Here is a 25,296-nt window from a genome sequence, read left to right as displayed (position 1 = left end):
CAATCCAAAATGTATTTTTGATACTGTCGCAAAGCTAACTAAAAAGCAGCATTCCCAAAGAGAGAATGGCTTTCACTTCAGCAGTGATAAGTTCACAAACTTCTTTGAGGAAAAGCTCATGATCATTAGAAAGCAAATTACGGCCTCCTCTTTAAACCTGCATATTCCTCCAACGCTCAGGTGTCCTGAGTCTGCACAACTCTGCCAGGACCGAGGATCAAGGGAGACACTCAAGTGTTTTAGCACTATATCTCTTGACACAATGATGAAAATAATCATGGCCTCTAAACCTTCAAGCTGCATACTGGATGGACCCTATTCCAACTAAACTACTGAAAGAGCTGCTTCTTGTGCTTGGCCCTCCTATGTTGAACATAATAAACGGCTCTCTATCCACCGGATGTGTACCAAACTCACTAAAAGTGGCAGTAATAAAGCTTCTCTTGAAAAAGCCAAACCTTGACCCAGAAAATATAAAAAACTGTCGACCTATATCGAATCTCCCATTCCTCTCCTAAAAAAATTGAAAAAGCTGTTGGCAAGCAAATCACTGGCTTCCTGAAGACAAACAATGTATGCTAAACGATTCAGTCTGGTTTTAGACCCCATCATAGCACTGTGACTGCACTTGTGAAGGTGGTAAATGACCTTTTAATTGCTTCAGATCGAGGCTCTGCCAACGTCTACCGAATAGAACTTCCGCACTCAACAACCCGGTCGCATTCCGCTTCGCTCCACAGGTAGTATCACATTTTCATTTCATTTCATTACAGTACAACGGTTTGATTTGTTTGATCGTAGCTAGCTACATAGCTAGCTACATAGCCGTCTTTGTATCAAAGATAATTGTGTAGTCTAGAGCGATTTTCTAGGTTAGCTAGCCAGCTATTGTCGTTCTTTTAGCAACGTAACGTAATCAACACTGTAGAAACTATTACACTCAACGGAACGACTTGATTAGTGTAGTGTCAACAACGCAGCCACTGCCAGCTAGCCTACAAAGTCAAACAACGTAGCCACTGCCAGCTAGCCTACTTCAGCAGTACTGTATCATTTTAATCATCTTAGTCAATAAGATTCTTGCTACGTAAGCTTAACTTTCTGAACATTCGAGACGTGTAGTCCACTTGTCATTCCAATCTCCTTTGCATTAGCGTAGCCTCTTCTGTAGCCTGTCAACTATGTGTCTGTCTATCCCTGTTCTCTCCTCTCTGCACAGACCATACAAACGCTCCACACCGCGTGGCCGCGGCCACCCTAATCTGGTGGTCCCAGCGCGCACGACCCACGTGGAGTTCCAGGTCTCCGGTAGCCTCTGGAACTGCCGATCTGCGGCCAACAAGGCAGAGTTCATCTCAGCCTATGCCTCCCTCCAGTCCCTCAACTTCTTGGCACTGACGGAAACATGGATCACCACAGATAACATTGCTACTCCTACTGCTCTCTTTCGTCCGCCCACGTGTTCTCGCACACCCGAGCTTCTGGTCAGCGGGGTGGTGGCACCGGGATCCTCATCTCTCCCAAGTGGTCATTCTCTCTTTCTCCCCTTACCCATCTGTCTATCGCCTCCTTTGAATTCCATGCTGTCACAGTTACCAGCCCTTTCAAGCTTAACATCCTTATCATTTATCGCCCTCCAGGTTCCCTCGGAGAGTTCATCAATGAGCTTGATGCCTTGATAAGCTCCTTTCCTGAGGACGGCTCACCTCTCACAGTTCTGGGCGACTTTAACCTCCCCACGTCTACCTTTGACTCATTCCTCTCTGCCTCTTTCTTTCCACTCCTCTCCTCTTTGACCTCACCCTCTCACCTTCCCCCCTACTCACAAGGCAGGCAATACGCTCGACCTCATCTTTACTAGATGCTGTTCTTCCACTAACCTCATTGCAACTCCTCCAAGTCTCCGACCACTACCTTGTATCCTTTTCCCTCTCGCTCTCATCCAACACTTCCCACACTGCCCCTACTCGGATGGTATCGCGCCGTCCCAACCTTCGCTCTCTCTCCCCCGCTACTCTCTCCTCTTCCATCCTATCATTTCTTCCCTCTGCTCAAACCTTCTCCAACCTATCTCCTGATTCTGCCTCCTCAACCCTCCTCTCCTCCCTTTCTGCATCCTTTGACTCTCTATGTCCCCTATCCTCCAGGCCGGCTCGGTCCTCCCCTCCCGCTCCGTGGCTCGACGACTCATTGCGAGCTCACAGAACAGGGCTCCGGGCAGCCGAGCGGAAATGGAGGAAAACTCGCCTCCCCTGCGGACCTGGCAGCCTTTCACTCCCTCCTCTCTACATTTTCCTCTTCTGTCTCTGCTGCTAAAGCCACTTTCTACCACTCTAAATTCCAAGCATCTGCCTCTAACCCTAGGAAGCTCTTTGCCACCTTCTCCTCCCTCCTGAATCCTCCTCCCCCTCCCCCTCCTCCCTCTCTGCAGATGACTTCGTCAACCATTTTGAAAAGAAGGTCGACGACATCCGATCCTCGTTTGCTAAGTCAAACGACACCGCTGGTTCTGCTCACACTGCCCTACCCTGTGCTCTGACCTCTTTCTCCCCTCTCTCTCCAGATGAAATCTCGCGTCTTGTGACGGCCGGCCGCCCAACAACCTGCCCGCTTGACCCTATCCCCTCCTCTCTTCTCCAGACCATTTCCGGAGACCTTCTCCCTTACCTCACCTCGCTCATCAACTCATCCCTGACCGCTGGCTACGTCCCTTCCGTCTTCAAGAGAGCGAGAGTTGCACCCCTTATGAAAAAACCTACACTCGATCCCTCCGATGTCAACAACTACAGACCAGTATCCCTTCTTTCTTTTCTCTCCAAAACTCTTGAACGTGCCGTCCTTGGCCAGCTCTCCCGCTATCTCTCTCAGAATGACCTTCTTGATCCAAATCAGTCAGGTTTCAAGACTAGTCATTCAACTGAGACTGCTCTTCTCTGTATCACGGAGGCGCTCCGCACTGCTAAAGCTAACTCTCTCTCCTCTGCTCTCATCCTTCTAGACCTATCGGCTGCCTTCGATACTGTGAACCATCAGATCCTCCTCTCCACCCTCTCCGAGTTGGGCATCTCCGGCGCGGCCCACGCTTGATTGCGTCCTACCTGACAGGTCGCTCCTACCAGGTGGCGTGGCGAGAATCTGTCTCCTCACCACGTGCTCTCACCACTGGTGTCCCCCAGGGCTCTGTTCTAGGCCCTCTCCTATTCTCGCTATACACCAAGTCACTTGGCTCTGTCATAACCTCACATGGTCTCTCCTATCATTGCTATGCAGACGACACACAATTAATCTTCTCCTTTCCCCTTCTGATGACCAGGTGGCGAATCGCATCTCTGCATGTCTGGCAGACATATCAGTGTGGATGACGGATCACCACCTCAAGCTGAACCTCGGCAAGACGGAGCTGCTCTTCCTCCCGGGAAGGACTGCCCGTTCCATGATCTCGCCATCACGGTTGACAACTCCATTGTGTCCTCCTCCCAGAGCGCTAAGAACCTTGGCGTGATCCTGGACAACACCCTGTCGTTCTCAAATAACATCAAGGCGGTGGCCCGTTCCTGTAGGTTCATGCTCTACAACATCCGCAGAGTACGACCCTGCCTCACACAGGAAGCAGCGCAGGTACTAATCCAGGCACTTGTCATCTCCCGTCTGGATTACTGCAACTCGCTGTTGGCTGGGCTCCCTGCCTGTGCCATTAAACCCCTACAACTCATCCAGAACGCCGCAGCCCGTCTGGTGTTCAACCTTCCCAAGTTCTCTCACGTCACCCCGCTCCTCCGCTCTCTCCACTGGCTTCCAGTTGAAGCTCGCATCCGCTACAAGACCATGGTGCTTGCCTACGGAGCTGTGAGGGGAACGGCACCTCAGTACCTCCAGGCTCTGATCAGGCCCTACACCCAAACAAGGGCACTGCGTTCATCCACCTCTGGCCTGCTCGCCTCCCTACCACTGAGGAAGTACAGTTCCCGCTCAGCCCAGTCAAAACTGTTCGCTGCTCTGGCCCCCCCAATGGTGGAACAAACTCCCTCACGACGCCAGGACAGCGGAGTCAATCACCACCTTCCGGAGACACCTGAAACCCCACCTCTTTCAGGAATACCTAGGATAGGATAAAGTAATCCTTCTCACCCCCCCCCCCCCCCTTAAAAGATTTACTATTTAGATGCACTATTGTAAAGTGGCTGTTCCACTGGATGTCATAAGGTGAATGCACCAATTTGTAAGTCGCTCTGGATAAGAGCGTCTGCTAAATGACTTAAATGTAATGTAATGTAAATGTGCTCCTAGACCGTAGTGCTGCTTTTGATACCATCGATCACTACTTTCTTTTGGAGAGATTGAAAACCCAAATTGGTCTACACAGACATATCTTTGATATGTCAATGCCATATTTGATTGTCATATTTATTTTTTTGTCTCTTGTCAACATGCTGGAAAATCCTTGAATATCCTTTGCAGAATACTAACCTGTGGTTTGGAGATTTATTTCTATATTTTCTTGGTCTCTTAACATTAATAAGTTGGCCTGGTTTAGATTTTATCTGTCAGAAAGATATCAGTTTGTCTCTGTAGATGGTTTGTCCTCTGACAAATCAACTGTAAATTTCGATGTTCCTCAAGGCTCTATTTTAGGACCACTATTGTTTTCACTATATATTTTACATCTTAGTGATGTCATTCGGAAACATAATGTTAACTTTCACTGCTATGCAGACGACAAACAGCTGTATTTTCGATGAAACATGGTGAAGCCCCAAAATTGCCCTCCTGGAAGCCTGTGTTTCAGACATATGGAAGTGGATTGCGGCAAATGTTCTACTTTTAAACTCGGACAAAACAGATATGCTAGTTCTAGGTCCCAAGAAACAAAGAGATCTTCTGTTGAATCTGACAATTAATTTTGATGGTTGTACAGTCCTCTCAAATAAAACTGTGAAGGACCTCAGCATTACTCTGGACCCTGATCTCTTTTTTGACGAATATATCAAGACTGTTTCAAGGACAGCTTTTTTTTTTCATCTACGTAAAATTGCAAAATCAGAAACTTTCTGTCCAAAAATGATGCGGAAAAGTTAATCCATGCTTTTGTCACTTCTAGGTTAAACTACTGCAATGCTCTACTTTCCGGCTACCCGGATAAAGCACAAAATAAACTTCAGTTAGTGCTAAACACGGCTGCTAGAATCTTCACTAGAACCAAAATATTTGATCATATCACTCCAGTGCTAGCCTCCCTACACTGGCTTCCTGTTAAGGCAAAGGCTAATTTCAAGGTTTTACTGCTAACTGTCATGACGTTGGCCTGGGGATAGGTTTATGACAGTCATAAATACTTCTTCCCCCTTTTTCCTCTCTCTACAGTACTGATGTTACATTTGCAATCCCCTTTGGTTAACATAGAGATTCTGGGAACATCAGAAGGTGAGGAAATGAACTATATTCTGGTAATCCGACCAATTGAACATATGCGGTGGTACTTAATGAATATGATGTCAGTTCGGTTGTCATCTGAGACATTCTCATCAATGATAAGATGACATAAACTCTACAGTGGAAAGTCTACACATCAGAGTTATCGGATTCACATGGAATTGTGGTTCAATTTAAATGTTTGAATATGAAATTATTCGTGACGGGATGAAATGTGATTTTAGCTTCTAAAATGTGAGATTTGGGTTTTCATAAGGTAGGGCTCTGCTCAATCAGTGGCCTGCCCCTGTGAAGGACATGGGCTATAAAACTTTTCAAACACGCCCTCCTCTCCCTTCCTATAAAAAGCCTTGACGACAATGTAACCTCCTATTCCGAGGATGTGAGGACGACGGTCCGATGTCAGAATGGTTCAGATAATAACTACAGAACGAAGCCAACATCAGTGTGAGCTTTGGTTGCGAATAGTATGAGCTTTGAACTCTTATTCACTACAGAAGTGATACCTCCTAGCCGTTGGGTTAGCAACAGCAGCTGCAAACGCAAGTTGGGAAGTAACAGACAGAGTATCCCATCTACCCCACAATGACGTTACTACAATGTATACAATTTACCAGCAGAGATATTCTTCAAAGGACAAAGGACTCGGTTGGGCAACACAGCCTTCCATCTACCACCAACCTACCGAAGCGCAGCTCAGAGTAAATATTTATTGCATTTTCCTTTTCCAAATGGGCAGTAATTTAGAATGCATAAGATACTGTATTTACGATAGCACAGCTTCACCCTTTGTCCCTCAGTCTTCCCTCTCTTTCACTCAAACCCAGACCCTTTTCTTTTGTGTAACAAGCTGTCATATCTGTTCCGCCCGCTAGGGCGTTTTCCTTTATGACATAATTTGTAATCAAGTTATGATTAATTATGTGTATGTATAATTAGTTAGGTATTTAGTAAATAAATAATTAAACCCAATTTTGTATTTCTGATTCAACTTGTTAGCCAGGGTTCGTGCAGATAACCAAGAATTTACAACTTTCAGATGAGAGTGAATTAAGATGAAGATTAATATTGACTGCTATTGATGTAAAATATTACTAGCTCTTTAAGAGTTTGTTCTAAATCTATCTGTACTATATCTGTTTTTTTATCTGTCTGTTCTATATCTCTATCTGTTTTATATCTGTTCTAAATCTATATCTGTTCTATATCTGTTCTATATCTCTATCTGTTTTATATCTGTTCTAAATCTATATATGTTCTATATCTGTTCTATATCTCTATCTGTTCTATATCTATTCTATATCTTCTCTTTTTAAATCTCTGTCTGGTCTTTATCTCTATCTGTTTTATATCTGTTCAATGTCTATATCTGTTCTATTTCTCTATCAGTTCTATATCTGTTATAAATCTATCTGTTCTATATCTTTCTTTGTCTGTTCTTTATCTCTATCTGTTTTGTATCTGTTCTAAATTTATATCTGTTCTATATTTATATCTGTTCTATATCTGTTTTTGTTTTTAAAATATCTGTCTGTTCTTTATCTCTATCTGTTTTATATCTGTCTGTTCTATATCTCTATCAGTTCTATATCTGTTCTAAATCTCTATCAGTTCTATATCTGTTCTAAATCTCTATCTGTTCTATATCTATTCTATATCTGTTTTTTATCTCTGTCTGTGCTTTATCTCTATCTGTTTTATATCTGTTCAATGTCTATATCTGTTCTAAATCTATATCTGTTCTATATCTCTATCAGTTCTATATCTGTTATAAATCTATCTGTTCTATATCTTTCTTTGTCTGTTCTTTAACTCTATCTGTTTTGTATCTGTTCTAAATCTATATCTGTTCTATATTTATATCTGTTCTATATTTATATCTGTTCTATATTTATATCTGTTCTATATTTATATCTGTTCTATATTTATATCTGTTCTAAATCTATATCTGTTCTAAATCTGTTTTATTTGATTTATCTCTGTCTGGTCTTTATCTCTATCTGTTTTATATCTGTTCAATGTCTATATCTGTTCTATTTCTCTATCAGTTCTATATCTGTTATAAATCTATCTGTTCTATATCTTTCTTTGTCTGTTCTTTATCTCTATCTGTTTTGTATCTGTTCTAAATTTATATCTGTTCTATATTTATATCTGTTCTATATCTGTTTTTGTTTTTTAAAATATCTGTCTGTTCTTTATCTCTATCTGTTTTATATCTGTCTGTTCTATATCTCTATCAGTTCTATATCTGTTCTAAATCTCTATCAGTTCTATATCTGTTCTAAATCTCTATCTGTTCTATATCTATTCTATATCTGTTTTTTATCTCTGTCTGTGCTTTATCTCTATCTGTTTTATATCTGTTCAATGTCTATATCTGTTCTAAATCTATATCTGTTCTATATCTCTATCAGTTCTATATCTGTTATAAATCTATCTGTTCTATATCTTTTTGTTGTCTGTTCTATTTTTGTCTTTATATCTGTTTTATTTATATCTGTTCTAAATCTTCTATATTTATATCTGTTCTATATTTATATCTGTTCTATATCTTTCTATCTGTTCTATATTTATATCTCTGTTTATCTCTATTTATATCTGTTCTCTATTTATATCTCAGTTCTATATTTTATATCTGTTCTATATTTTCTTTGTCTGTTCTTTATCTCTATCTGTTTTGTATCTGTTCTAAATCTATTTTATTTGATTTATCTATATCTGTTTTTGTTTTTAAAATATCTGTCTGTTCTTTATCTCTATCTGTTTTATATCTGTCTGTTCTATATCTGTTCAATCTGTTCTATATCTGTTCTAAATTTATATCTATATCTATCAGTTTTATATCTGTTCAATGTCTATATCTGTTATAAATCTATCTATTCTATCTAAATCTATCTTTCTATATCTGTTCTATATTTATATCTGTTCTATATTTATATCTGTTCTATATTTATATATGTTCTATATTTATATCTGTTCTAAATCTATATCTGTTCTAAATCTGTTTTTGATTTATCTCTATCTCTATCTGTTTTATATCTGTTCAATGTCTATATCTGTTTTCTATCAGTTCTATATCTGTTCTAAATCTATCTGTTCTATATCTTTCTTTGTCTGTTCTTTATCTGTTTTATTCTATTTTTTAAAATATCTGTCTGTTCTTTATCTCTATCTGTTTTATATCTGTCTGTTCTATATCTCTATCAGTTCTATATCTGTTCTAAATCTCTATCAGTTCTATATCTGTTCTAAATCTCTATCTGTTCTATATCTATTCTATATCTGTTTTTTATCTCTGTCTGTGCTTTATCTCTAACTGTTTTATATCTGTTCAATGTCTATATCTGTTCTAAATCTATATCTGTTCTATATCTCTATCAGTTCTATATCTGTTATAAATCTGTTCTATATCTTTCTTTGTCTGTTCTTTAACTCTATCTGTTTTGTATCTGTTCTATATTTATATCTGTTCTATATTTATATCTGTTCTATATTTATATCTGTTCTATATTTATATCTGTTCTATATTTATATCTGTTATAAATCTGTTCTATATCTTTCTTTGTCTGTTCTTTAACTCTATCTGTTTTGTATCTGTTCTATATTTATATCTGTTCTATATTTATATCTGTTCTATATTTATATCTGTTCTATATTTATATCTGTTCTATATTTATATCTGTTCTATATTTATATCTGTTCTAAATCTGTTTTATTTGATTTATCTCTGTCTGTTCTTTATCTATCTGTTTTACATCTGTTCTATATCGGTCTATTCGATATCAGTATCTGTTCTTTATCTCTATCTGTTTTATATCTGTTCAATATCTCTATCATTTATATATCTCTCTGTTCTATATCTCTATCTATTCTATATATGTCCAATGCTGGTCAGACCAAGCTGACTCCACACTCCAAGACTGCTGCCATCACGTGGACTGGGACATGTTTCGTATTGCGTCAGATAAAAATATTGACGAATACGCTGATTCGGTGTGCGAGTTCATTAGAACGTGCGTTGAAGATGTCGTTCCCATAGCAACGATAAAAACATTCCCTAACCAGAAACCGTGGATTGATGGCAGCATTCGAGTGAAACTGAAAGCGCGAACCACTGCTTTTAATCAGGGCAAGGTGTCTGGCAACATGACCGAATACAAACAGTGCAGCTATTCCCTCCGCAAGGCTATTAAACAAGCTAAGCGTCAGTACAGAGACAAAGTAGAATCTCAATTCAACGGCTCAGACACAAGAGGCATGTGGCAGGGTCTACAGTCAATCACGGACTACAAGAAGAAACCCAGCCCAGTCACGGACCAGGATGTCTTGCTCCCAGGCAGACTAAATAACTTTTTTGCCCGCTTTGAGGACAATACAGTGCCACTGACACGGCCTGCAACGAAAACATGCGGTCTCTCCTTCACTGCAGCCGAGGTGAGTAAGACATTTAAACGTGTTAACCCTCGCAAGGCTGCAGGCCCAGACGGCATCCCCAGCCGCGCCCTCAGAGCATGCGCAGACCAGCTGGCCGGTGTGTTTACGGACATATTCAATCAATCCCTATACCAGTCGGCTGTTCCCACATGCTTCAAGAGGGCCACCATTGTTCCTGTTCCCAAGAAAGCTAAGGTAACTGAGCTAAACGACTACCGCCCCGTAGCACTCACTTCCGTCATCATGAAGTGCTTTGAGAGACTAGTCAAGGACCATATCACCTCCACCCTACCTGACACCCTAGACCCACTCCAATTTGCTTACCGCCCAAATAGGTCCACAGACGATGCAATCTCAGCCACACTGCACACTGCCCTAACCCACCTGGACAAGAGGAATACCTATGTGAGAATGCTGTTCATCGACTACAGCTCGGCATTCAACACCATAGTACCCTCCAAGCTCGTCATCAAGCTCGAGACCCTGGGTCTCGACCCCGCCCTGTGCAACTGGGTACTGGACTTCCTGACGGGCCGCCCCCAGGTGGTGAGGGTAGGCAACAACATCTCCTCCCCGCTGATCCTCAACACGGGGCCCCACAGGGTGCGTTCTGAGCCCTCTCCTGTACTCCCTGTTCACCCACGACTGCGTGGCCACGCACGCCTCCAACTCAATCATCAAGTTTGCGGACGACACAACAGTGGTAGGCTTGATTACCAACAACGACGAGACGGCCTACAGGGAGGAGGTGAGGGCCCTCGGAGTGTGGTGTCAGGAAAATAACCTCACACTCAACGTCAACAAAACTAAGGAGATGATTGTGGACTTCAGGAAACAGCAGAGGGAACACCCCCTATCCACATCGATGGAACAGTAGTAGAGAGGGTAGCAAGTTTTAAGTTCCTCGGCATACACATCACAGACAAACTGAATTGGTCCACTCACACTGACAGCGTGTGAAGAAGAAGGCGCAGCAGCGCCTCTTCAACCTCAGGAGGCTGAAGAAATTCGGCTTGTCACCAAAAGCACTCACAAACTTCTACAGATGCACAATCGAGAGCATCCTGGCGGGCTGTATCACCGCCTGGTACGGCAACTGCTCCGCCCTCAACCGTAAGGCTCTCCAGAGGGTAGTGAGGTCTGCACAACGCATCACCGGGGGCAAACTACCTGCCCTCCAGGACACCTACACCACCCGATGTTACAGGAAGGCCATAAAGATCATCAAGGACATCAACCACCCGAACCACTGCCTGTTCACCCCGCTATCATCCAGAAGGCGAGGTCAGTACAGGTGCATCAAAGCTGGGACCGAGAGACTGAAAAACAGCTTCTATCTCAAGGCCATCAGACTGTTAAACAGCCACCACTAACATTGAGTGGCTGCTGCCAACACACTGTCATTGACACTGACCCAACTCCAGCCACTTTAATAATGGGAATTGATGGGAAATGTTGTAAATATAACACTAGCCACTGTACTCTACATCATCGACTGCATCCTTATGTAATACATGTATCACTAGCCACTTTAACTATGCCACTTTGTTTACTTTGTCTACATTCTCATCTCATATGTATATACTGTACTCGATACTATCTACTGTATGCTGCTCTGTACCATCACTCATTCATATATCCTTATGTACATATTCTTTATCCCCTTACACTGTGTATAAGACAGTAGTTTTGGAATTGTTAGTTAGATTACTTGTTGGTTATCACTGCATTGTCGGAACTAGAAGCACAAGCATTTCGCTACACTCGCATTAACATCTGCTAACCATGTGTATGTGACAAATACAATTTGATTTGATTTGATCAGTATCTGTTCTATATCTTTATCTGTTCTATATCTATATCTGTTCTATATCTCTATCTGTTCTATATCTTTGTCTGTTCTATATCTATCTGTTCTATATCTATATCTGTTCCTTATCTCTATCTGTTCTATATCTCTATCAGTTCTATATCTCTATATGTTCTATATCTATCTGTTCTATATCTATATATGTTCTATATATCTATCTAATCTATATCCTACCTGTGTCTTTCTCTATCTGTTCTATATCTCTATCTGTTCTATATCTATATCTATTCTATATATCTATCTAATCTATATCCTACCTATCTATATCTGTTCTATATATCTATTTTCTCTGTCCTACCTGTGTATATCTCTATCAGTGCAATATCTATATCTGTTCTATAGCTCTATCTAATCTATATCCTACCTGTTTATATCTATCAGTTCTTTATCTATATCTGTTCTATATCTATATCTAATCTATATCCTACCTGTGTATTTCTCTATCTGTTCTATATCTCTATCTAATCTATATCCTACCTGTTTATATCTATCAGTCCTATATCTATATCTGTTCTATATCTCTTATCTCTGTCCTACCTGTGTATATCTCGATTTGTTCTATATCTCTATCTGTTCTATATCCTACCTGTGTAAATCGATCTGTTCTATGTGGTTGATGTTCTATGTGGTTCTATGTGTTGATGGTTTTATGTCTTTGACATAGTGCTCTTGAATGCTGGACACATTTCCTGTAAAAGGCCTAATAAATGAACTGAACTGATTATGGGGCTTATCACTGAGCCAACCATCTGTAGTAGGCTTTGCAACATTAAACAAGGTACAACGAGACTTGTAGCTGTTGTGGTCCATTTTAGCTAAATTGGAAGAGCATAGTGTTTGTACCACCAGGGTAGTGGGTTTGATTCCCGGGACCACCCATATATAATATGCATGCAGCAGGACTGTTAGTCTCTTTGGATAAAAGCGTCTGCTGAATGGCATATATTATTATATTATACAGTGCCTTCAGGACATATTCACACCACCTGACTTTTTCTAAATGTTGTGTTACATGGTGGGATTAAAATGGATTGAATGTCATTTTTTGTTAACGATCTACACAAAACACTCTGTAATGTCATAGTGGAAAAACAATTAACATTTGTTAAAAATGTATAAAAACCCCCACTAATATTCAGTTTTTCTGGGTAAGTCTCTAAAAGATTTGCACACCCAGTGTACAATATTTGCACATTATTCTTTAGCTTTTCAAGCTGATTTAAGTCAAAACTGTAACTAGACCACTCATTCAATTCATCTCCAGTGTAGATTTGGGCCTTGTGTTTTAGATTTGGCCTCGTGTTTTAGGTTATTGTCCTTCTGAAAGGTGAATTTGTATCCCAGTGTTTGTAGGAAAGCAAACTGAACCAGATTTTTCTCTAGGATTTTGTCTGTGCTTAGCTCTATTCCTTTTCTTTTTATCCAAAAAAACTCCCCAGTCCTTGCCGATGACAAGCATACTCATAACATGATGCAGCCAACATAATGCTTGAAAATATGAAGAGTGGTACTCAGTGATGTGTTGGATTTGTCCCAAACATAACACTTTGTATTCAGGACATAAAGTACATTTCTTTGCCACATGTTTTTATTGTTACTTTATTGCAAACAGGAAGCATGTTTTGGAATATTTTTATTCTGTACAGGCTTCCTTCTTTTCACTCTGTCGTTTAGGTTAATATTGTGGAGTAACTACAATGTTATTGGTCCATTCTCAGTTTTCTCCTATCACAGCCATTAAACTCTGTAACTGTTTTAAAGTCACCATTGGCCTCATGGTGAAATCCCTGAGCCGTTTCTTTCCTCTCCAGCCAGTGAATTAGCAAGGATGTCTGTATTCTTGTAGTGACTGGGTGTATTGATACACCATCCAAAGTGTCATTAATATATTCACCATGCTAATATCCAATGTCTGCTTTTAAAAATGTTTACCCATCTACCAATAGGTGCTCTTCTTTGCGAGGCAAACCTACCTGGTCTTGTGGTTGAATCTGTGTTTGAAATTCACTGCTCGACTGAGGTACCTTACAGATAATTGTATGTGTGGGGTACAGAGAGGAGGTAGGTATTCAAAAATCATGTTAAACCCTATTACTGTACACGGAGTGAGTCCATGCAACTTACACTACATATTTTCCTCCAAGCCTCATTGGGGCACATAACGCCACCTATACTCTAGTCTAGTCTAGACAGACAGGTTGCCTTCCACTATGTACCAATGTTCCAGCATAGGTCTGGGATTTCCAAGACTTACCTATATGCCCACCTAAACATGTATTTATTACATATTTGACATGGGTACACCTCTAACCTCATCTCCAGTCTGATTCTGGTAAACCAACAGACTAGGCTACTATTCAGACAATCAGCAAAACACCAGCAAATCATCTCTGTTGCGTGAAACACATTTATATTTAACGTTAAAAGACAGAGACAAGTAAAAGAGACAGCTGTGTTACAAAGATAGACATCATCATTGCACATGAAACAAAGTAGTTATTCCTGTTGGTCAAAATACCACAAAACAAAATGGAGGACATACTTTATAGCCTGTGTGCCAGATCTGTTTGTGCTACCATGTCATGCCACTCATTGTCATGCCAACAGATTGTCTTGACAATTACATCAATGGAGTTGGCAAGAGCACAACCAGAGCTGGACCAGGCTACATACTTTAGGCTGTAAGAAAAGTAGTTCCACATCAGAGAAAGGCGTTAGGAACAGATTTGGCAACTAGAAATTGAGAGAAAATACCTAAATCGTATTTCAAAAATAGAAATTATGCAAAATGATAACACAATTAGAATAAAATAAAAATTCCTTCATATAGTTTACTCAAATACATATCTGCGATTGTTCCAGATTATTTCAACATATTCTCACGAATACTTTCAATTCAGTCAGCTTCAGGGTAAAAGATTTAAAAGTCATTATAAAAGTAAAGGGTTGTTCGATTGAAGATGATCATGTTAATTAGAGAAAGAATATTCAAACTTTATTTTACTAGTAGGCAAGTCAGTTAAGAACAAATTCTTATTTTCAATGACGGCCTAGGAACAGTGGGTTAACTGCCTGTTCAGGGGCAGAGCGACAGATTTGTACCTTGTCAACTCGGGATTCGAACTTGCAACCTTTCAGTTACTAGTCCAACGCTCTAACCACTAGGCTACCCTGCTCCTTCTCACAACCAGTTTCTGGTTTCCAAAAAATACATCATTCACTGTCAAACTATGTAGAGCCTCAGTATTCCAATGACAGATTGGCAACCTTTTCACATTTTTAAGGACATGTTTATAGTTTAGAGACAATATATTCCCAAAGATCCTGACAAATCAGGGTGCATAACATTTTGTATAAAACAGTTAATAACATATAATTGTCCTTTCTAGAGGGACAACCTTCCATTTCCAACATCTAAAAACTGCTTCAACAAACAATTAGTCTGAGTAGAAGTGGAATTGTGGAACAGAGTTGATACATTAGTGAGTTAGTACAACATAATTTCCCCCCATACATCAGAGTAAATCATTTCCAGCAAACAGCAATAGTGATTCATTACAAAGAAAAAAAGAAATACATTTGACCAGATAGATAAACGAGGCCACATTGGCCCATATAGGATCAAATTAAATTAAAACGCTGTACTATCAAATGCCTGCTCCATTCTCATGTCAGAACTCAAAACATTGAGCCACGCCACCACTAGGTGGCAGCAGAACCACTACACCACGCCACCACTAGGTGGCAGCAGAACCACTACACCACGCCACCAATAGGTGGCAGCAGAACAACTACACAACGCCACCACTAGGTGGAAGCAGAACCACTACGCCACACCACCACTAGGTGGCAGCAGAACCACTACGGCACGCCATCAATAGGTGGCAGCAGAACAACTAAACAACGCCAAAATTTTAGTCATTTGGAAAACATACACGTATCCCATAGACTGTATAAGATGTATCTAGCAACAGGAAAAGGCTGCTCTAACAACTTTGGCAGTTTCCAACATGTCCAAGGATTTTGATAAATACTAGTCAATAATGAGAGCATGCCTTTATCAATGCCATGTGTCGTCACAAATGGCTATCTATTCCTTACATAATGTAATGCTTTTAACCAGAGCCCTATGGGGCAAAATGTAGTGCCCTATATAGGGAACCGGGTGCTGGGCTCAGGTTAAAAGAAGTGCACTATGTAGGGAACAGGCTACCATTTGTAACATAGCCTGTCTGACCATACTTCCTCTCAATTCAAAAGAAAAAGTTCCAAAGAACGTATGGTTTGGTTTCTTCAGTAAATGAAACCCATAGTAGCAAGGGTCTGGGACATCACTGATGGAGGCAACAGAAAGGATAGAAGGATAGTTGGCCTCGGTCTGCACTTTAACAGTTTAGTAAATGGAGTGTGCTCACCACCATATTTCTAAAGTCCATTTAAGGCAGATGTCCACGTAGTCCTGCACTGATGTCAATCTGAGACAAAGTGAAAATCAAATTTAAGTAGAAGATAGGATTTGCTCTAATTGAACCTGCACTATATCGACACAGATCCTTATGGTCCTAAATCCAATATTAGATACAGGCACCATAGTAGGCCATTGGGTCAGTATGTTCCCAGTACATAAACAGAAAGTCAACTGTGGCTCTTCCTCAATATTTACCCCAAATATTTGAGAGACTTTTGTCATTCCAGGGGTTAATGTTTCACGTTCTGTGTTGACTATCGACAGAAAACAAACAAAAAACTCCAGGTCAGTTAGTAAAAATGATTCTCCTTCCCATCTGCCTTGTGAGGTCACAGCCATGTCATGGTTAGGAGAGATTCCCCTTTTTAGATTCAGACCACTCTCACCCAAAACCAGAAAGCAGCCTGGATTCATTGTAAAGGGCGAGGCTAACCTTCCTGTGGCTTTTAAATACACTCTTAGAATACTCCAAATAGGAAGTACCACTATATAAAACTAACCAAGTGAAATGACTCATGAACTGTTTTAAGAGGTATGGTAAAGGTGATCCGAGTTGATTCAGAGACGATTCGGTTGACTCGGTCGTGTCACGAGTAGCAGCAGCAGCATCGTAACCTTAGACACCAGAGGGGGCTGGTGAGGGGAGGACGGCTAATAATAATGTCTGGAATGGAAAAAAAAAACATATATTTGATGTGTTTTGATACGATTCAATTCATTTCGTTCCAGCCCTTGCTATGAGCCCGTCCTCCGAATTGAAGTGCCACCAGCCACCACTGATTGTAACCATAGAGACAGAATTCACAGTTGTTTTACGAGTTCACAGGACAGACTCAATGGCTTCCGCGGTCTCCCTGGGGGATTGGTCGCCTGCTGAACCCAGGGTTTGGTGCGTGACGAGCGGGGAGGTCTCCTCGTCAGCCTGGGTGTTGGCCACCGCTTCCACCAGGACCTCCGCTAGCTCCTCCCCCAGGTGTTGTTTCTTCATCTCCTGTTGGTTGATGTGGTGGAGGATCCCTGCCCCGAGGGCGTCTCCCTCCACGTTCACTACGGTGGTGGTGCGGTCCCTGAAAACACCCACGCACATAAGTACACGCACATGTACATACGCACACGTACACACCCAAACACACACACAATTTATTAGGATACTTTTTGTCAGAAGCTAAGCAGTAGATCAAGCCGGCTAAGATGAATCAGGAGCTCTCTTTAACTGTTAGCATACATCTAATGTAACATAACCACAGGTGCTATGCAGAACACATCTATTTATGTACAGGTCTACTGTCTACTGTACAGGTCTACTGTCTACTGTACAGGTCTACTGTCTACTGTACACTGTCTACTGTACAGGTCTACTGTCTACTGTACAGGTCTACTGTACAGGTCTACTGTCTACTGTCTATTGTCTACTGTACAGGTCTACTGTCTACTGTACAGGTCTACTGTCTACTGTACAGGTCTACTGTCTACTGTACAGATCTACTGTCTACTGTACACTGTCTACTGTACAGGTCTACTGTCTACTGTCTACTGTACAGGTCAGATGTCTACTGTCTACTGTACAGGTCTACTGTCTACTGTACAGGTCTACTGTCTACTGTCTACTGTACCGGTCTACTGTCTACTGTACAGGTCTACTGTCTACTGTCTACTGTACAGGTCTACTGTCTATTGTACAGATCTACTGTCTACTGTACAGATCTACTGTCTACTGTACAGGTCTACTGTCTACTGTACAGATCTACTGTCTACTGTACAGATCTACTGTCTACTGTACAGGTCTACTGTCTATTGTCTACTGTACAGGTCTACTGTACTGTACAGGTCTAGATCTACTGTCTACTGTACAGGTCTACTGTTTACTGTCTACTGTCTACTGTACAGGTCTACTGTCTACTGTACAGGTCTACTGTCTATTGTCTACTGTACAGGTCTACTGTCTACTGTACAGATCTACTGTCTACTGTACAGGTCTACTGTCTACTGTACAGGTCTACTGTCTATTGTCTACTGTACAGGTCTACTGTCTACTGTACAGATCTACTGTCTACTGTACAGGTCTACTGTTTACTGTACTGTAGGTCTACTGTTTACTGTCTACTGTACAGGTCTACTGTCTACTGTCTACTGTACAGTCACTGTTTACTGTACAGGTCTACTGTCTACTGTCTACTGTACAGGTCTACTGTCTACTGTACAGATCTACTGTCTACTGTCTACTGTACAGGTCTATTGTCTACTGTACAGGTCTACTGTCTACTGTACAGGTCTACTGTCTATTGTCTACAGGTGTCTACTGTACAGGTCTACTGTCTACTGTACAGGTCTACTGTCTAGGTCTACTGTCTACTGTACAGGTCTACTGTCTACTGTCTATTGTCTACTGTACAGGTCTCTACTGTACAGGTCTACTGTCTACTGTACAGGTCTACTGTCTACTTGTCTACTGTCTACTGTACAGGTCTACTGTCTACTGTACAGGTCTACTGTCTACTGGTCTACTGTCTACTGTACAGGTCTACTGTCTACTGTCTATTGTCTACTGTACAGGTCTACTGTCTACTGTACAGGTCTACTGTCTACGTCTACTGTCTACTGTACAGGTCTACTGTCTACTGTCTACTGTACAGGTCTACTGTCTACTGTACAGGTCTACTGTCTACTACTGTACAGGTCTACTGTCTATTGTCTACTGTCTACTGTACAGGTCTACTGTCTACGTCTACTGTCTACTGTCTATTGTCTACTGTACAGATCTACTGTCTACTGTACAGGTCTACTGTCTACTGTACAGGTCTACTGTACAGGTCTACTGTCTATTGTCTACTGTACAGATCTACTGTCTACTGTACAGGTCTACTGTCTACTGTACAGGTCTACTGTACAGGTCTACTGTCTACTGTACAAGTCTACTGTCTACTGTACAGGTCTACTGTCTACTGTCTACTGTACAGGTCTACTGTCTACTGTCTACTGTACAGGTCTACTGTCTACTGTCTACTGTACAGGTCTACTGTCTACTGTACAGGTCTACTGTCTACTGTACAGGTCTACTGTTTACTGTCTACTGTCTACTGTACAGGTCTACTGTCTACTGTCTACTGTACAGGTCTACTGTCTACTGTCTACTGTCTACTGTCTACTGTACAGGTCTACTGTCTACTGTCTACTGTACAGGTCTACTGTCTACTGTCTACTGTCTACTGTACAGGTCTACTGTCTACTGTCTACTGTCTACTGTACAGATCTACTGTCTACTGTACAGGTCTACTGTCTACTGTCTACTGTCTACTGTCTACTGTACAGGTCTACTGTCTACTGTCTACTGTCTAGGTCTACTGTCTACTGTACAGGTCTACTGTCTACTGTACAGGTCTACTGTCTACTGTCTACTGTACAGGTCTACTGTCTACTGTCTACTGTCTACTGTCTGTAGGTCTACTGTCTACTGTCTACTGTACAGGTCTACTGTCTACTGTCTACAGTCTACTGTACTGTAGGTCTACTGTCTACTGTACAGGTCTACTGTCTACTGTCTACTGTCTACTGTACAGGTCTACTGTCTACTGTCTATTGTCTACTGTACAGGTCTACTGTCTACTGTCTACTGTACAGGTCTACTGTCTACTGTACAGGTCTACTGTTTACTGTACAGGTCTACTGTCTACTGTCTATTGTCTACTGTACAGGTCTACTGTCTACTGTACAGGTCTACTGTCTACTGTACAGGTCTACTGTCTATTGTCTACTGTACAGGTCTACTGTCTACTGTACAGGTCTACTGTCTACTGTCTACTGTACAGATCTACTGTCTACTGTACAGATCTACTGTCTACTGTACAGGTCTACTGTCTACTGTACAGGTCTACTGTCTACTGTACAGATCTACTGTCTACTGTCTACTGTCTACTGTACAGGTCTACTGTCTACTGTACAGGTCTACTGTCTACTGTCAGGTCTACTGTCTACTGTCTACTGTACAGGTCTACTGTCTACTGTCTACTGTCTACTGTACAGATCTACTGTCTACTGTACATATCTACTGTCTACTGTACAGGTCTACTGTCTACTGTACAGGTCTACTGTTTACTGTCTACTGTACAGTTCTACTGTCTACTGTCTATTGTCTACTGTACAGGTCTACTGTCTACTGTACAGGTCTACTGTCTAGGTCTATTGTCTACTGTACAGGTCTACTGTTTACTGTCTATTGTCTACTGTACAGGTCTACTGTCTACTGTACAGGTCTACTGTCTACTGTACAGGTCTACTGTCTACTGTCTACTGTCTACTGTCTACTGTACAGATCTACTGTCTACTGTACAGATCTATTGTCTACTGTACAGGTCTACTGTCTACTGTACAGATCTACTGTCTACTGTACAGATCTACTGTCTACTGTCTACTGTACAGGTCTACTGTCTACTGTACAGATCTACTGTCTACTGTACAGATCTACTGTCTACTGTACAGGTCTACTGTCTACTGTCTATTGTCTACTGTACAGGTCTACTGTCTACTGTACAGGTCTACTGTCTACTGTACAGGTCTACTGTTTACTGTCTATTGTCTACTGTACAGGTCTACTGTCTACTGTACAGGTCTACTGTCTACTGTACAGATCTACTGTCTACTGTCTACTGTACAGGTCTACTGTCTACTGTCTACTGTCTACTGTACAGGTCTACTGTCTACTGTACAGGTCTACTGTCTACTGTACAGATCTACTGTCTACTGTCTACTGTACAGGTCTATTGTCTACTGTACAGGTCTACTGTCTACTGTACAGGTATACAATCTACTGTACAGGTCTACTGTCTATTGTCTACTGTACAGGTCTACTGTCTACTGTCTACTGTACAGGTCTACTGTTTACTGTACAGGTATACAATCTACTGTACAGGTCTACTGTCTATTGTCTACTGTACAGATCTACTGTCTACTGTCTACTGTACAGGTCTACTGTTTACTGTACAGGTATACAATCTACTGTACAGGTCTACTGTCTACTGTCTACTGTCTACTGTTTACTGTACAGGTCTACTGTCTACTGTACAGGTATACAATCTACTGTACAGGTCTACTGTCTACTGTCTACTGTACAGGTCTACTGTCTACTGTACAGGTCTACTGTCTACTACTGTACAGGTCTACTGTCTACTGTTTACTGTACAGGTATACAATCTACTGTACAGGTCTACTGTCTATTGTCTACTGTACAGGTCTATTGTCTACTGTACAGGTCTACTGTCTATTGTCTACTGTACAGGTATACAATCTACTGTACAGGTCTACTGTCTACTGTCTACTGTACAGGTCTACTGTCTACTGTACAGGTCTACTGTCTACTGTCTACTGTACAGGTCTACTGTCTACTGTACAGGTCTACTGTCTACTGTACAGATCTACTGTCTACTGTCTACTGTACAGGTCTACTGTCTACTGTACAGGTCTACTGTCTACTGTACAGGTCTACTGTCTATTGTCTACTGTCTACTGTACAGGTCTACTGTCTACTGTACAGGTCTACTGTCTAGGTCTACTGTCTACTGTACAGGTCTACTGTCTACTGTCTATTGTCTACTGTACAGGTCTACTGTCTACTGTACAGGTCTACTGTCTATTGTCTACTGTCTACTGTACAGGTCTACTGTCTACTGTACAGGTCTACTGTCTAGGTCTACTGTCTACTGTACAGGTCTACTGTCTACTGTCTACTGTCTACTGTCTATTGTCTACTGTACAGGTCTACTGTCTACTGTACAGGTCTACTGTCTACTGTACAGGTCTACTGTCTACTGTCTACTGTCAGGTCTAGGTCTACTGTCTACTGTACAGGTCTACTGTCTACTGTACAGGTCTACTGTCTACAGTCTACTGTCTACTGTACAGGTCTACTGTCTACTGTCTACTGTCTACTGTACAGGTCTACTGTCTACTGTACAGGTCTACTGTCTACTGTACAGGTCTACTGTCTACTGTCTACTGTCTACTGTACAGGTCTACTGTCTACTGTCTACAGGTCTACTGTCTACTGTCTACTGTACAGGTCTACTGTCTACTGTACAGGTCTACTGTCTACTGTCTATTGTACTGTACAGGTCTACTGTCTACTGTACAGGTCTACTGTCTACTGTACAGGTCTACTGTCTACTGTCTACTGTACAGGTCTACTGTCTACTGTACAGGTCTACTGTCTACTGTACAGGTCTACTGTCTACAGTCTACTGTCTACTGTACAGGTCTACTGTCTACTGTACAGGTCTACTGTCTACTGTCTACTGTACAGGTCTACTGTCTACTGTCTACTGTACAGATCTACTGTCTACTGTACAGGTCTACTGTCTACTGTACAGATCTGTCTACTGTACAGGTCTACTGTCTACTGTCTACTGTCTACTGTCTACTGTACAGGTCTACTGTCTACTGTACAGGTCTACTGTCTACTGTACAGGTCTACTGTCTACTGTACAGGTCTACTGTCTACTGTACAGGTCTACTGTCTACTGTACAGGTCTACTGTCTACTGTACAGGTCTACTGTCTACTGTACAGGTCTACTGTCTACTGTACAGGTCTACTGTCTACTGTACAGGTCTACTGTACTGTACAGGTCTACTGTCTACTGTACAGGTCTACTGTCTACTGTACAGGTCTACTGTCTACTGTCTACTGTCTACTGTACAGGTCTACTGTCTACTGTCTACTGTACAGGTCTACTGTCTAGGTCTGTCTACTGTCTACTGTCTACTGTACAGGTCTACTGTCTACTGTCTACTGTACAGGTCTACTGTCTACTGTCTACTGTACAGGTCTACTGTCTACTGTCTCTACTGTCTACTGTACAGGTCTACTGTCTACTGTACAGGTCTACTGTCTACTGTCTACTGTCTACTGTACAGGTCTAGGTCTACTCTACTGTCTACTGTCAGGTCTACTGTCTACTGTACAGGTCTACTGTCTACTGTACAGGTCTACTGTCTACTGTACAGGTCTACTGTCTACTGTCTACTGTACAGGTCTACTGTCTACTGTCTACTGTCTAGGTCTGTCTACTGTACAGGTCTACTGTCTACTGTACAGGTCTACTGTCTACTGTCTACTGTCTACTGTACACAGGTCTACTGTCTACTGTACAGGTCTACTGTCTACTGTCTACTGTCTACTGTACAGGTCTACTGTCTACTGTCTATTGTCTACTGTACAGGTCTACTGTCTACTGTCTACTGTACTGTCTACTGTCTACTGTCTACTGTACAGGTCTACTGTCTACTGTCTACTGTACAGTCTACTGTCTACTGTCTACTGTCTACTGTACAGGTCTACTGTACAGGTCTACTGTCTACTGTACAGGTCTACTGTCTACTGTACAGGTCTACTGTCTACTGTCTACTGTACAGGTCTACTGTCTACTGTACAGGTCTACTGTCTACTGTCTACTGTACAGATCTACTGTCTACTGTACAGATCTACTGTCTACTGTACAGGTCTACTGTCTACTGTCTACTGTACAGGTCTACTGTCTACTGTCTACTGTACAGGTCTACTGTCTACTGTCTACTGTAGGTCTACTGTCTACTGTACAGGTCTACTGTACTGTCTACTGTACAGGTCTACTGTCTACTGTCTACTGTACAGGTCTACTGTCTACTGTACTGTCTAGGTCTACTGTACAGCTACTGTCTACTGTCTACTGTCTACTGTACAGGTCTACTGTCTACTGTACAGGTCTACTGTCTACTGTACAGGTCTACTGTCTACTGTACAGGTCTACTGTCTACTGTCTACTGTCTACTGTCTACTGTACAGTCTACTGTCTACAGTCTACTGTCTACTGTACAGATCTACTGTCTACTGTACAGGTCTACTGTCTACTGTCTACTGTACAGGTCTACTGTCTACAGGTCTACTGTCAGGTCTACTGTCTACTGTCTACTGTACAGGTCTACTGTCTACTGTACAGGTCTACTGTCTACTGTACAGGTCTACTGTCTACTGTCTACTGTCTACTGTACAGGTCTACTGTCTACTGTACAGGTCTACTGTCTACTGTACAGGTCTACTGTCTACTGTCTACTGTCTACTGTACAGGTCTACTGTCTACTGTCTACTGTACAGGTCTACTGTCTACTGTCTACTGTACAGGTCTACTGTACAGGTCTACTGTACTGTACAGGTCTACTGTCTACTGTACTGTCTACTGTCTACTGTACAGGTCTACTGTCTACTGTCTACTGTACAGGTCTACTGTCTACTGTCTACTGTCTACTGTACAGGTCTACTGTCTACTGTCTACTGTACAGGTCTACTGTCTACTGTACAGGTCTGTCTACTGTCTACTGTACAGGTCTACTGTCTACTGTCTACTGTCTACTGTACAGATCTACTGTCTACTGTACAGGTCTACTGTCTACTGTCTACTGTCTACTGTACAGGTCTACTGTCTACTGTCTACTGTCTACTGTCTACTGTCTACTGTCTCTACTGTCTACTGTACAGGTCTACTGTCTACTGTCTACTGTAGGTCTACTGTCTACTGTACAGGTCTACTGTCTACTGTCTACTGTACAGGTCTACTGTCTACTGTCTACTGTCTAGGTCTACTGTCTACTGTACAGGTCTACTGTCTACTGTCTATTGTCTACTGTACAGGTCTACTGTCTACTGTACAGGTCTACTGTCTACTGTCTACTGTCTACTGTCTACAGGTCTACTGTCTACTGTCTACTGTCTGTCTACTGTACAGGTCTACTGTCTACTGTCTACTGTACAGGTCTACTGTCTACTGTACAGGTCTACTGTTTACTGTACAGGTCTACTGTCTACTGTCTATTGTCTACTGTACAGGTCTACTGTCTACTGTACAGGTCTACTGTCTACTGTACAGGTCTACTGTCTATTGTCTACTGTACAGGTCTACTGTCTACTGTACAGGTCTACTGTCTACTGTCTACTGTACAGATCTACTGTCTACTGTACAGATCTACTGTCTACTGTACAGGTCTACTGTCTACTGTACAGGTCTACTGTCTACTGTACAGATCTACTGTCTACTGTCTACTGTACAGGTCTACTGTCTACTGTACAGG

The 25,296-nt window shown here is 41.7% G+C and overlaps 1 protein-coding gene across 1 annotated transcript in view; it reads right to left on the bottom strand.

Moving 5' to 3' along the window:
- Positions 1–16,441: 16,441 nt before the first annotated feature.
- slc1a4 (solute carrier family 1 member 4) overlaps positions 16,442–25,296 on the bottom strand; it is a 72,729-nt gene continuing 63,874 nt past the window's right edge. The window contains exon 8 of the mRNA XM_065023034.1: positions 16,442–17,272. Within this exon, the coding sequence (XP_064879106.1) occupies positions 17,026–17,272 (247 nt within the window). The 3' untranslated portion in view covers positions 16,442–17,025. The remainder of the gene's footprint in view (positions 17,273–25,296) is intronic.

This window comes from Oncorhynchus nerka, linkage group LG10, assembly GCF_034236695.1.
Source record: "Oncorhynchus nerka isolate Pitt River linkage group LG10, Oner_Uvic_2.0, whole genome shotgun sequence".
NCBI lineage: Eukaryota > Metazoa > Chordata > Actinopteri > Salmoniformes > Salmonidae > Oncorhynchus > Oncorhynchus nerka.
The sequence above is the reverse complement of the archived record's forward strand: the minus strand, read 5'-3'. Positions and strand labels throughout refer to the sequence as shown.